General features: G+C 41.3%; 1 protein-coding gene across 1 annotated transcript in view; it reads left to right on the plus strand.

Annotated features, from left to right (window-relative positions):
- LOC114619795 (aldehyde oxidase 4) overlaps positions 1-11,702 on the plus strand; it is a 70,280-nt gene that overhangs the window by 21,269 nt on the left and 37,309 nt on the right. Inside the window, exons 6-8 of the mRNA XM_028765719.1 lie at positions 7,425-7,486; positions 9,680-9,763; positions 10,377-10,457. Of these exons, the coding sequence (XP_028621552.1) occupies positions 7,425-7,486; positions 9,680-9,763; positions 10,377-10,457 (227 nt within the window). The remainder of the gene's footprint in view (positions 1-7,424; positions 7,487-9,679; positions 9,764-10,376; positions 10,458-11,702) is intronic.

Here is an 11,702-nt window from a genome sequence, read left to right on the forward strand (position 1 = left end):
CCCTTTCAGCTCCCTACAGTCTTCACTCTAACTCCTCCACTGGGAACCCCATGATCAGTTCAAAGGTTAGCTGTGAGCATCCGCCTCTGAATATGTCAGACTCTTGCAGACCTCTAAGGAGACAGCTATGTCAGGCTCCTGTCAGCATGCACTTTCTGACATCCACATCAGCATCTACCTTTGGTGACTGCACATGGGATGGATACCCAGGTGGAATGCTCTCCAGACAGCCCCTCCGTCAGTTTCTGTCCCTCACTTTGTCTCTATATTTGCTCCCTTGAGTATTTTGTTACTCCTTCTAAGAAGGACTGAAGCATCCCCACTAGGTCTTCCTTCTTCATGAGCTTCATGTGGTCTGTGAGTTGAATCTTGGATATTTCAAGCTTCTGGGCTAAAATCCAATAATCAGTGAGTGAATACCATGTGTGTTCTTTTGTGATAGGGTTACCTCACTCAGGATGATATTTTCTAGTTCCATCCTTTTATCTAAGAATTTCTCAAATTCATTGTTTTTAATAGCTGAGTAATATTCCATTGTGTAAATGTACCACATTTTTTTGTATCCATTTCTCTGTTGAAGGACATCTGGGTTCTTTCCAGCTTCTGGCTATTATAAATAAACCTGCTATGAACATAGTGGAACATATGTCCTTGTTATATGTTAGAGCATCTTCTGGGTATATGCCCAGGAATGGTATAGCTGGGTCCTCAGGTAATGATATGTCCAATTTTCTGAGGAACCGCCAGACTGTTTTCCAGAGTGGTTGCACCATCTTGCAGTCCCACCAACAATGGAGGAGTGTTCCTCTTTCTCCAGCATCTGCTATCACCTGAGTTTTTGATCTTAGCCATTCTGACTGGTGTGAGATGGAATCTCAGGGTTGTTTTGATTTGCATTTCCCTGCTGACTAAGGATGTTGAACATTTCTCTAGGTGCTTCTCGGCCATTCAAGTTTTCCTCAGTTGAGAATTTTTTGTTTAGCTCTATACCCCATTTTTTAATAGGGTTATTTGGTTGTCTAGAGTCTAATATCTTGAGTTCATTGTATATATTGGATATTAGTCCTCTATCAGATGTAGGATTGGTAAAGATCTTTTCCCAATCTGTTGGTTGCCATTTTGTCCTATTGACAGTGTCCTTTGCCTTACAGAAACTTTGCAATTTTATCAAGTCCCATTTGTCAATTCTTGATCTTAGAGCATAAGCCATTGGTGTTCTGTTCAGGAACTTTTCCCCTGTGCCTAGGTATTTAAGGGTCTTCCCCACCTTCTCTTCTATTAGTTTAAGTGTATCTGGTTTACGTGGAGGTTCTTTATCCACTTGGACTTCATCTTTGTACAAGGAGATAAGAATGGATCAATTTGCATTCTTCTACATGCTGACCTCCAGTTGAACCAGCACCATTTGTTGAAAATGCTGTCCTTTTTCCACTGGATGGTTTTAGCTCCTTTGTCAAAGATCAAATGACCATAGGTGTGTGGGTTCATTTCTGGGTCTTCAATTCTATTCCACTGATCTTTCTGCCTGTCTCTGTACCAATAGCATGCAGTTTTTATCACTATTGCTCTGTAGTACAGCTTGAGGTCAGGAATGGTGATACCTCCAGAAGTTCTTTTTTTGATGAGAATAGTTTTTGCTATCCTGGGTTTTTTGTTATTCCAAATAATTTGAGAATTTCTCTTTCTAACTCTGTGAAGAATTGAGTTGGTATTTTAATGGGGATTGCATTGAATCTGTAGATTGCTTTTGGCAAGATGGCCTTTTTTACTATATTAATCCTGCCGATCCATGAGGACGGGAGATCTTTCCATTTTCTGAGATCTTCTTCGATTTCTTTCTTCAGAGACTTGAAGTTCTTGTCATACAGATCTTTCACTTGCTTGGTTAAATTCACACCAAGGTATTTTATATTATTTGTGAATATTGTGAAGGATGTCATTTCCCTAATTTCTTTTTCAGTCTGTTTGTCTTTCATGTAGAGGAAGGCTACTGATTTGTTTGAGTTGATTTTATAACCAGCCACTTTGCTGAAGTTGTTTATCAGGTTTAGGAGTTCTCTGGTGGAAGTTCTGGGGTCACTAAAGTATACTATCATATCATCTGCAAATAGTGATATTTTGATTTCTTCCTTTCCTACTTGTATTCCTTTGACTTCTTTTTGTTGTCTAATTGGTCTGGCTAGGATTTCCAGTACTATATTGATAGGTAGGGAGAGAGTGGGTAGCCTTGTCTAGTCCCTGATCTTAGTGGGATTGCTTCAAGTTTCTCTCCATTTAGTTTGATGTTGGCTACTGGTTTGCTGTATATCACTTTTACTATGTTTAGGTATGGGCCTTGAATTCCTGATCTTTCTAAGACTTTTACCATGAAGGGATGTTAAATTTTGTCAAATGCTTTCTCAGCATCTAGTGAGATGATCATGTGGGTTTTTTTCTTTGAGTTTGTTTATATAGTGGATTACATTGATGGATTTCCGAATATTGAACCATCCCTGCATTCCTGGGATAAAGCCCACTTGATCATGATGGATGATTGTTTTGATGTGTTCTTGGATTTGGTTTGCTAGAATTTTATTGAGTATTGTTGCATCGATATTCATAAGGGAGATTGGTGTGAAGTTCTCTTTCTTTATTGGGTCTTTGTGTGGTTTAGGTATGAGCGTAATTGTAGCTTCATAGAATGAATTGTGTAGTGTTCCTTCTGTTTCTATTTTGTGGAATAGTTTGAAGAGAATTGGTATTAGGTCTTCCTTGAAGGTCTGATAGAATTCTACACTAAAACCATCTGGTCCTAGACTTTTTTTGGTGGGGAGACTTTTAATGACTGCTGCTATTTCTTTAGGGGTTATGGGACTGTTTAAATGGTTTACTTGCTCCTGATTTAACTTTGGTACCTGGTATCTGTCTAGAAAATTGTCCATTTCATCCAGATTTTCCAGTTTTTTTTTGAGTATAGGCCTTTGTAGTAGGATCTGATGACTTTTTGAATTTCCTCAGTTTCTATTGTTATGTCTTCTTTTTCAGTTCTGATTGTATTAATTTAGATACTGTCTCTGTGCCTTCTGGTTAATCTGGCTAAGGGTTTATCTATCTTGTTGATTTTCTCAAAGAACCAACTCCTGGTTTTGTTGATTCTTTATATAGTTCTCTTTGTTTCTACTTGGTTGATTTCAGCCCTGAGTTTGATTATTTCCTGCTGTCTACTCCTCTTGGGTGTATTTGCTTCTTTTTGTTCTAGAGCTTTCAGGTGTGCTGTTAAGTTGTTAATGTATGCTCTCTCCAATTTTTTTTTTTTTGTAGGCACTTAGAGCTATGAGTTTTCCTCTTATCACTGCTTTCATGGAGTCCCATAAGTTTTAGTATGATGTTTCCTCATTTTCATTAAATTCTAAAAGTCTTTAATTTCTTTCTTTATTTCTTCCTTGACTAAGTCATTATTGTGTAGAGCATTGTTCAGTTTCCACACTCATGTGGGTTTTCCACTGGTTTTGTTATTATTAAAGACCAGCCTTAGTCCGTGGTGATCTGATAGGATGCAAGGGATTATTTCAATCTTTTTCTATCTGTGGAGGCCTGTTTTGTGACCAATTATATGGTCTATTTTGGAGAAGGTACCATGAAGTACTGAGAAAAAAGTATATTCTTTTGTTTTAGGATGAAATGTTCTATAGATATCTGTTAAATCCATTGGGTTCATAACTTATGTTAATTTCACTGTGTCTCTGTTTAGTTTCTGTTTCCATGTTCTGTCCATTGTTGAGAGTGGGATGTTGAAATCCCCCATTATTATTGTGTGAGGTGTAATGTGAGCTTCGAGTGTTAGTAAAGTTTCTTTTATGTATGTGAGTGCCCTTGCATTTGGAGCATAGATGTTCAGAATTGAGAGTTCATCTTGGTAGATTTTTCTTTTGATGAGTATAAAGTGTTCTTCCTTATCTTTTTTGATTACTTTTGGTTGAAAGTCGATTTTATTTGATATTAGAATAGCTACTCCAGCTTGTTTCTTGGGACCATTTGCTTGGAAAATTGTTTTCCATCCTTTTATTTTGAAGTAGTATCTGTCTTTGTCACTGAGGTGCATTTCCTGTATGCAGCAAAATTCTGGGTCCTGTTTATGTATCCAGTCTGATAGTCTGCGTCTTTTTATTGGAGAATTGAATCCATTGATGTTAAGAGATATTAAGGAAAATGATTGTTGCTTCCTATTATTTTTGTATTAGAGATGGAATTATGTTTGTGTAGCTATCTTCTTTTGGGGTTGTTGGAAGATTACTTCCTTGCTTTTTCTAGGTTGTAGTTTCCTTCCTTGTGTTGGCGTTTTCCATCCATTATCCTTTGAAGTGCTGGGTTTGTGGGAAGATACTGGGCAAATTTGATTTTGTCATGGAATATCTTGGTTTCTCCATTTACAGTGATTGAGAGTTTTGCTGGGTATAGTAGTCTGGGCTGGCATTTGTGTTCCCTTAGGGTCTGTATGATATCAGTCCACGATCTTCTGGCTTTTATAGTCTCTGGCAGGAAGTCTTGTGTAATTCTTATAGGTCTGCCTTTTCCCTTACTGCTTTTAGTATTTTTTCTTTATTTTGGGCATTTGATATTTTGATTATTATGTGACAGGAGGTATTTCTTTTCTGGTCTAGTCTGTTTGGCGTTCTGTAGGCTTCTTATATGTTTATGGGCATCTCATTCTCTAGGTTAGGGAAGTTTTCTTCCATAATTTTGTTGAAGATATTTACTGGCCCTTTAAGTTGGGAGTCTTCACTCTCATCTATACCTATTATCCTTAGGTTTGGTCTTCTCATTGTGTCCTGGACTTCCTGGATGTTTTGGATTAGGAGATTTTTGCATTTTGCATCTTCTTGGACAGTTGTGTCAATGTTTTCCATGGTATCTTCTGCACATGAGATTCTCTCTTCTATCTCTTGTATTCTGTTGGTGATACTTGCATCTATGACTCCTGATCTCTTTCCTATGTTTTCTATCTCCAGGGTAGTCTCCCTTTGAGATTTCTTTATTGTTTCTATTTCCATTTTTAGATCCTGGATGGTTTTGTTCAATTCCTTCACCTGTTTGGTTGTGTTTTCTTGCAATTCTTTAAGGGATTTTTGTGTTTCCTCTTTAAGAGCTTCTACCTATTTACCTGTGTTCTCCTGTACTTCTTTAAGGGAGTTACTTATGTCCTTCTTAAAATCCTCTATCGTCATCATGAGAAGTGATTTTAATTCTGAATCCTGCTTTTCCTGTGTGATGGGGTGTCTAGGGCTTGCTATGGTGGGAGAACTGGGTTCTGATGATGCCAAGTAACTTTGGTTTCTGTTGCTTGTGTTCTTGCCCTTGCCTTTTGCCATCTGGTTAACTCTAATGTTACCTGTGCTCACTGTGTCTAACAGGAGTCTGTCTTTCCAGTTATCTTGCTTGTGTCAGAACTCCTCAGAGTCCAGATGTCTCTGTGTTCCTGTGATCCTAAGCTTCTGGGTGGAAGAACTCCTGGGACTCAGGCCGCCTCTGGGATCCTGAAATCCTGCTGCTCTGAGTGCAGCAGCTCCTCTAGGATGGCTCAGGATAGGGTGTCTCCACAGGAGCAGACCAGCTAGGTGTCTGCCCCAGCCAAAAGGACCAGGCATGGGGCAGAAGGGAAGTAGTATTCCAGAGGGGTGGGGTTTGGGTTCCTGAGCACCCCTGGCTCTCAGTTGTAACTCTGGGGCCTGGGGTAGTGGGCAAGGTTTCTTACCCTCTGCTCTGAGTGCAGGGCTCCTCTAGGATGGCTCAGGATAAGGTGTCTCCACAGGAGCAGACCGGCTCAGTGTCTGCCCTAGCCAAAAGTCCCTTCCTAACTTTATGTCCTCCTTTTACTGTTGCAAGTAACCTCCCAAATCCAGTTAGTATCAGATGTGCACAGAGATGGGGCCATCCAGGGAGGCAGAAGCAGCCTACCTGAAGTCATGTCCTCCGCTGGGTATCCTTTCTGGTATTGTAGACTTAAGGCTGATTATGCAGCCCCAAACCAACACCCTGATCTTGGTGAGCGCTAGATCTCAATGTTTGCTTTCTGTCTCTTTATGAAGGAAGGCATTCTCTGCCTCCCGAGCTTCCTAACCCACACTTCCTGTGTTCTTAACATCTTGCCTCAGTTTCACAATAAAATTCTGACATTACATCCTTTCTGGTTTTGTTTCCATCTTACCATAAAGAACGATCTTAGAGTGTTATAGCCTTCTTGTGTATTTGTGCAGATTCTTCCCGGGCTAGCTCCATTCTGTAATCAGGTGGGCTCACTCAGAACCTACTCTCCACACAGTGTTCTGCTGGGTGTTTAAGCCTGCCCAGTCCACACACTTTGCTCCAAACTTGTAAAAACTGTAGTAAAACCTAGTAATTTGAAGTGTACTTCTGAGTATAAAAATAATGTTCCGTTGTGCAGATGCCTCCCAAAAATTAAAAGGCAAAGAACACCTCATGCATAATTCTGCCACTAACAGACGAGTACTGTCAAAGACATCTCTACTCTGTCCATCTTTTAGGCAAGCATATTGACATCACTTATTTTATGTGTGATTATCTATGTATGATTTCAACAGTGTGAGAATTTCCTTGTGTTAAGACCTCTTCATAATTACCATTCAAACTGGTTGTAAAATTTGCACAATACATTTTCAAAAATTTGAGACAGAATCTCATTATATAATCCTTGTTGCAGTCAGAGGCATGCACCACCATGCCTGGATGCATATACTTTTGCAAGGACAGTGGTTTCCCTCATACTTCCACCTGTATTTTGAAATTGTTGACTGATTGAACAGTATCAGCTACTTCCCAAATACAGACTGTAACTTCATGGTGGGTGCAAGAACATTCAAGGCAAACCTGCTTCTCCAAGAACTTATAATCCAGCAAGTCCACTAAGGTGGACTCCTAAGTGACCCAACACCTATTGCAGGATCCAGCCAGTCAGTGAACAGCTCTGCCTGGAGTATTCCCCAGGAGAATAGAGCCAGGGACCTTGGAGTACTGTCCCTGTGTCTGTCAGCCTTCCATTACCATGACACGCTACCTGAGATAATTAACTTATGAAAAGGAATGGTTTGTGGTTCATGATCTACTGACTCCGTTGCTAATCAGGATGGGAAAACCTGCTCCTGCCAGGGCTGTGACAGTCATGAGGATAATGGACATTCAGTTTAAGGTGTAGGCCTGAAATAAGGCAGGAAGAGTTGGGAAATGTGAAGTTTTCTCTACTGTTTCAGGAAAAAAAATGTAATCACACTTTCTGTTATTTGAACAATATCTCCAAGGGAATTGTTTTTTTCAAAGCATCTTGCTGAGTTTCAGACCAAAGAAAAAATTGTTTATTTTGCTGAAAACATTGCATATATGTCTGTAGTCTATCTCTATGAGACCTTAAGACCCGATTCCTTATTAACCAGGTAATTTGTGCCGATGTACTGGCTATCGACCGATCGTAGAAAGCGCGAAAACGTTCTCTCCGGTAAGTTAATGTTGTCAGTTAACGTTTTGCTCACTTTATGTGTGAGTAGACTTTGACATGAAATAACCTATTTTATTCACTGTCTCTGAAAGAGCTCCATGCCACCGTTTTTTAGCCACTGGAGGTTGCTAGATGCCTCCTACTGTGTGTATTTACTCTTCCCCATTTGATGCCTTATGCAATGTCCTCTGATCCTGATGCTCTCCATCACCCTCTCTTATCCCCCCTACTCCTGCCAAACCTCTTCTTTTTCCTGCCTTCATGTCTTTTTTCTGCCCCCTGCCTCCCTCGGCCCCTGCCCCTCCCACATGCATTTTAACTAGGGTTGCTTAGGTGAACGTGCGTGGGGTTATTCATTCAGAGCTTGCCGGTGGCCACAACACTGAGAAACATGGCTCCCCTCTCTAGCAAACATAATGGCCTGTAGCTCCTCAGGAAGGATAGGTGTCCACAGTGCTGTGCTGGTGCACTTGGTTTAGTGCAGGCAGCTACTCTGGGTTCATGAGTACTCTTAGCATGCCTTATTTATTTCTTCAAATCTGATACTTTCCTGAGAATTATAACATTTATTCCACTGCTCCAATAAATGAATACCGTATTGAAGGAAATGGAATGTGGAGACTATGAAAGCAGCCAGTTTCGTGGCTCTGAACTGAGGCTGAGGATGGAGAATCTTAAGTACAGGACACACTGGAGCACAGAGGAACCTCAAGAGAAGGCTGGGCCCTTAGTGAGGCCCTGTATCAAGTCAAAAGGCAGACTGGGATATACCCAGAGAAAGAGCACTTAACTACACACAGGAGCCCACAATCCATCCCCCAGTATAGGAAAGAAAGGACCAAGGGGAGAGAAGACAGATATTAAACACTTAATATGCCTAATAGCCATGCATACCGAAGGAACACAGACTGGAGGGAATTGAGAGGAGGACAGAAAAGACAGGGAACTTATCAGAAGTTTTGATAAGGAGGTTTTGAGCTATATCATAAAAGAAATTGCAGAAATAAAGACATGGCTGGTTGGAGAAAGAGCAACAGAAAAATTACAAGGAAGAGAATTAGTTGAAATAGGAAAAGATGTCCAATGTTCAAGGCTCTGATTAAAACTGAAAAGGAAGAGAGAAGTTGGTGTGACTGAGGTTTTAAAAGGTGATGGTGGTGGTGGTGGTGGTGGTGGTGGTGGTGGTGATGATGGTGATGGTGGTGGTGGTGGTGGTAATGGTGGTGGTGGTGGTGGTAATGGTGGTGGTGGTGATGATGGTGATGATGTTTGGAGCTAAAGAGTTTAGACTTAAAGCTGATAGCCAACACATAGACATTACTCCTGAGCAAGAAGTAACACAAACACAGACCTTCAGAGCTCTCAGCACCTGCCAGTGAGAAGGTTAAGCCTGGGCAGGGCACAGTGGGGAGGGGCAGTGAAAACATGAGCTACTACAGCACCCCATGCAGAAAGGAAACTTCACAAAGGCCAGTGTGACAAAGTGGAGACAGAAAGGCAGCTTCTGAGAAGGAGCAGGCCAGTCATAACCAGATCTAACCACCAGGCAGCAAAGACTGCAGTAAGCCAGGATCCCAAGTCACTTTCAAAGCGAAGAACAGAGGAGCCACAGAGAACAGAGAACGCTGGAGACTGATTAGTGTGTACAGATGGAGTCTTGAAGTACATGGTTTTCAGGGTCCACTTTTCATGATTAAAAATTACGTTTGTATCATTTTTATTGACTGAAAATAATTTAAAATATACCAATTCATTTTGAATATTGTAAGTTGTTGAGGAGCCAGGGTGTAGCTTAGTCGGTAGACTGCTTGCCCAGCATGCATGAAACCTTAGTGCCACACAAACTAGGCACTAGAGTGTGTGCTTGCCATCCAAACATTCAAGGAGGAGAGGTAGGAGGGCCATCCTTGGCTACACAGCCAGTTCCAGTCATTCTGAGATACTTGAGACTTTGTCTAAAAATAAAAAATAAAACAATGTTGGAAACATATTTTTATGCTACTACTAAGAATTTTCAGGAAATTTTACAAACAACACACTAGATCATTTTAATTCCTGAGATACTCTTTATGGTAAGTCATAAGAGTGACCAGTGTTCACTCCCTTGGGGGGGGTTACAGAAATGGGGGCCAGGGGGTTGGAATGTTCACAAAACTGACCAAAAAGTTGACTTAAACTGTGTTGCTTCCCAAGAAGTCTACTGTTTGCCAAATGAAGGGGTCTGGAAAGTGCTGCATGGATCTAGATGAGGAGTGTTCAGAGAACAGAAAGGAAAAGGTAAGTCTCGGCTTTTCCTACTTCAATTGGGATCAATTCAAAGAACATTAATAAAAATCCAAATGTATCTATTTTTATCAGTCACTAAAAGGCAAAACTAAGTGAAAATTGTGTCATTAAAAGTCTCTGTTTGAGAGCTCAGTGCAGCGTGGAGGGAAGGCAGCGCAGCAGGAACGTGAGACAGCTGGTCCCACTGCCTCTGCAGCAGAGATGGGTGCTGTGCTGGCCCTGTCTTCTTTTTACTCAGTCCGGACTCAGGGCCATGAGATAGTGAATACTCACAGACAGGGTAGGTCTTTCTGTCCCAGTTAACCCAGTCCAGACTCTCCCTCACAGACATACCTAAAGGCTTGCTCCTAGAGGATTCTAGAGCCTTTAGAGTCAACCATCAATATTAACCACCTCAGGCACCTTTGTGTTTGTAAAAATAACACGATAACAGGCAAGCCAGTGTAGAAGGCCAGTGCTCAGTCCTGGAAGTGTGTGATGCCGCCCTGTGTCTCCCTCATTTCACTTTGTGTCAGTGTGTCAGGAGGAATGCCACACATGAGTATCGCTGTGCATCTCTCAGTAACTCTGAGGCTCTGTCTGTGTTCTGCTGTGTTTTCTTGAGATGTGTACTAAACTGTATAACGAAGACGAATTCCAGCCGTTTGACCCATCGCAGGAGCCTATATTCCCTCCTGAACTGATCGTAAGTTTCTTTGTTCTTGTGATTCATGATACAATGTAGCCCATGCCCTTTTGTATTATACCATAGAACGACCAAGCTCTAGATGTTAAGAGATGGGGGGTGGGGGTCCACCATGATGGAGTCATTCTCAGAGACTTGTTCAGTTCTTCCAATAGAAAGTCAAAGCAGGAGAGTAGTACTGCCAGGACCTTAGTACTGCCAGGACCTTGAGGTCTTGAGGTCTCTTGGGCTGAATCCCAGCAGCTCAGGATCCTGAGGTCACACAGGTGCTCCTGGATATCTTAAAGGCCATTTGTAAAACAGTAAAGTGACAATGAATCTTAGGACAATGGAATTATACTGCTTGTTAACCACTGGCTCAACCTAGTAAAGAAAAAAATAAAAAAGGGAAATAGTACAGGTCACATCTGGTATGCTGGTACTACTGCTCTGGACTCTGAATGTGGATTCTGCCCTGGAGAGAGCATGGTAGGCGAGAGAGAATCCCCTGGATTCTCAGAACCCAGTGCCTCGTATCCCTCAGAGTGTGAGAACTTGGCTAAGAGTCAGTATTTTAAAGCTGTAAACCTAATGTGTATACTAGATAGATATATGCAGGGTTGTAAAACAAAATCAATTTCCCTTATACATATACACACATGGAGACACGTAACTCACAGAGTGACAGAATATGCAGAGAGACACAACACACAAAGACACACAATCCACACATAGACATACAACACACAGAACACAACACACACATACATACCAATAAACAAATAACAAGTGAGTTTTTTAATTTTGAAGCCAGTAGTGTTCAGTGACAATTTTTCTTTAAGTCAGTGTTTGTCTGAGCCCACAGATGAGTCTCTCTGGGTCACAGTTAACAGGATCCCTAGTCGACTGCCCACTGTTTTACTGAGAACTCAGGAGGCAGAGGCTAGAAGATGGACTTAAATACAGTTTTCACCAGAACTGAGGAGAAAAGTATTCTCAGCTTCTCTCCACCTGGCCTGTAGCAATGTTGCCATTTATAGATAGAAAGATGCAAAATCCAGGACATGTGCACATGTAGATTTAGCTGTGAAGTAAGTTATCAGAGCCAAGTCTCCTGGGAACCCAGTTTCTCCTCAGAGGCTGGTTCCTGTGCGAATTCTAATTCTCAAGTGTTGGAGCAAAACTACAATAGACCAAGGCTCTACCACTATCCCACGTGCCTCTGCAGACACTGGCTTCACTAGTATAATCAGAGTGTTCCTCTGC

The sequence above is a fragment of the Grammomys surdaster genome, unplaced genomic scaffold (genome assembly GCF_004785775.1).
Source record: "Grammomys surdaster isolate TR1022 unplaced genomic scaffold, NIH_TR_1.0 165, whole genome shotgun sequence".
Classification (NCBI taxonomy): Eukaryota; Metazoa; Chordata; class Mammalia; order Rodentia; family Muridae; genus Grammomys; species Grammomys surdaster.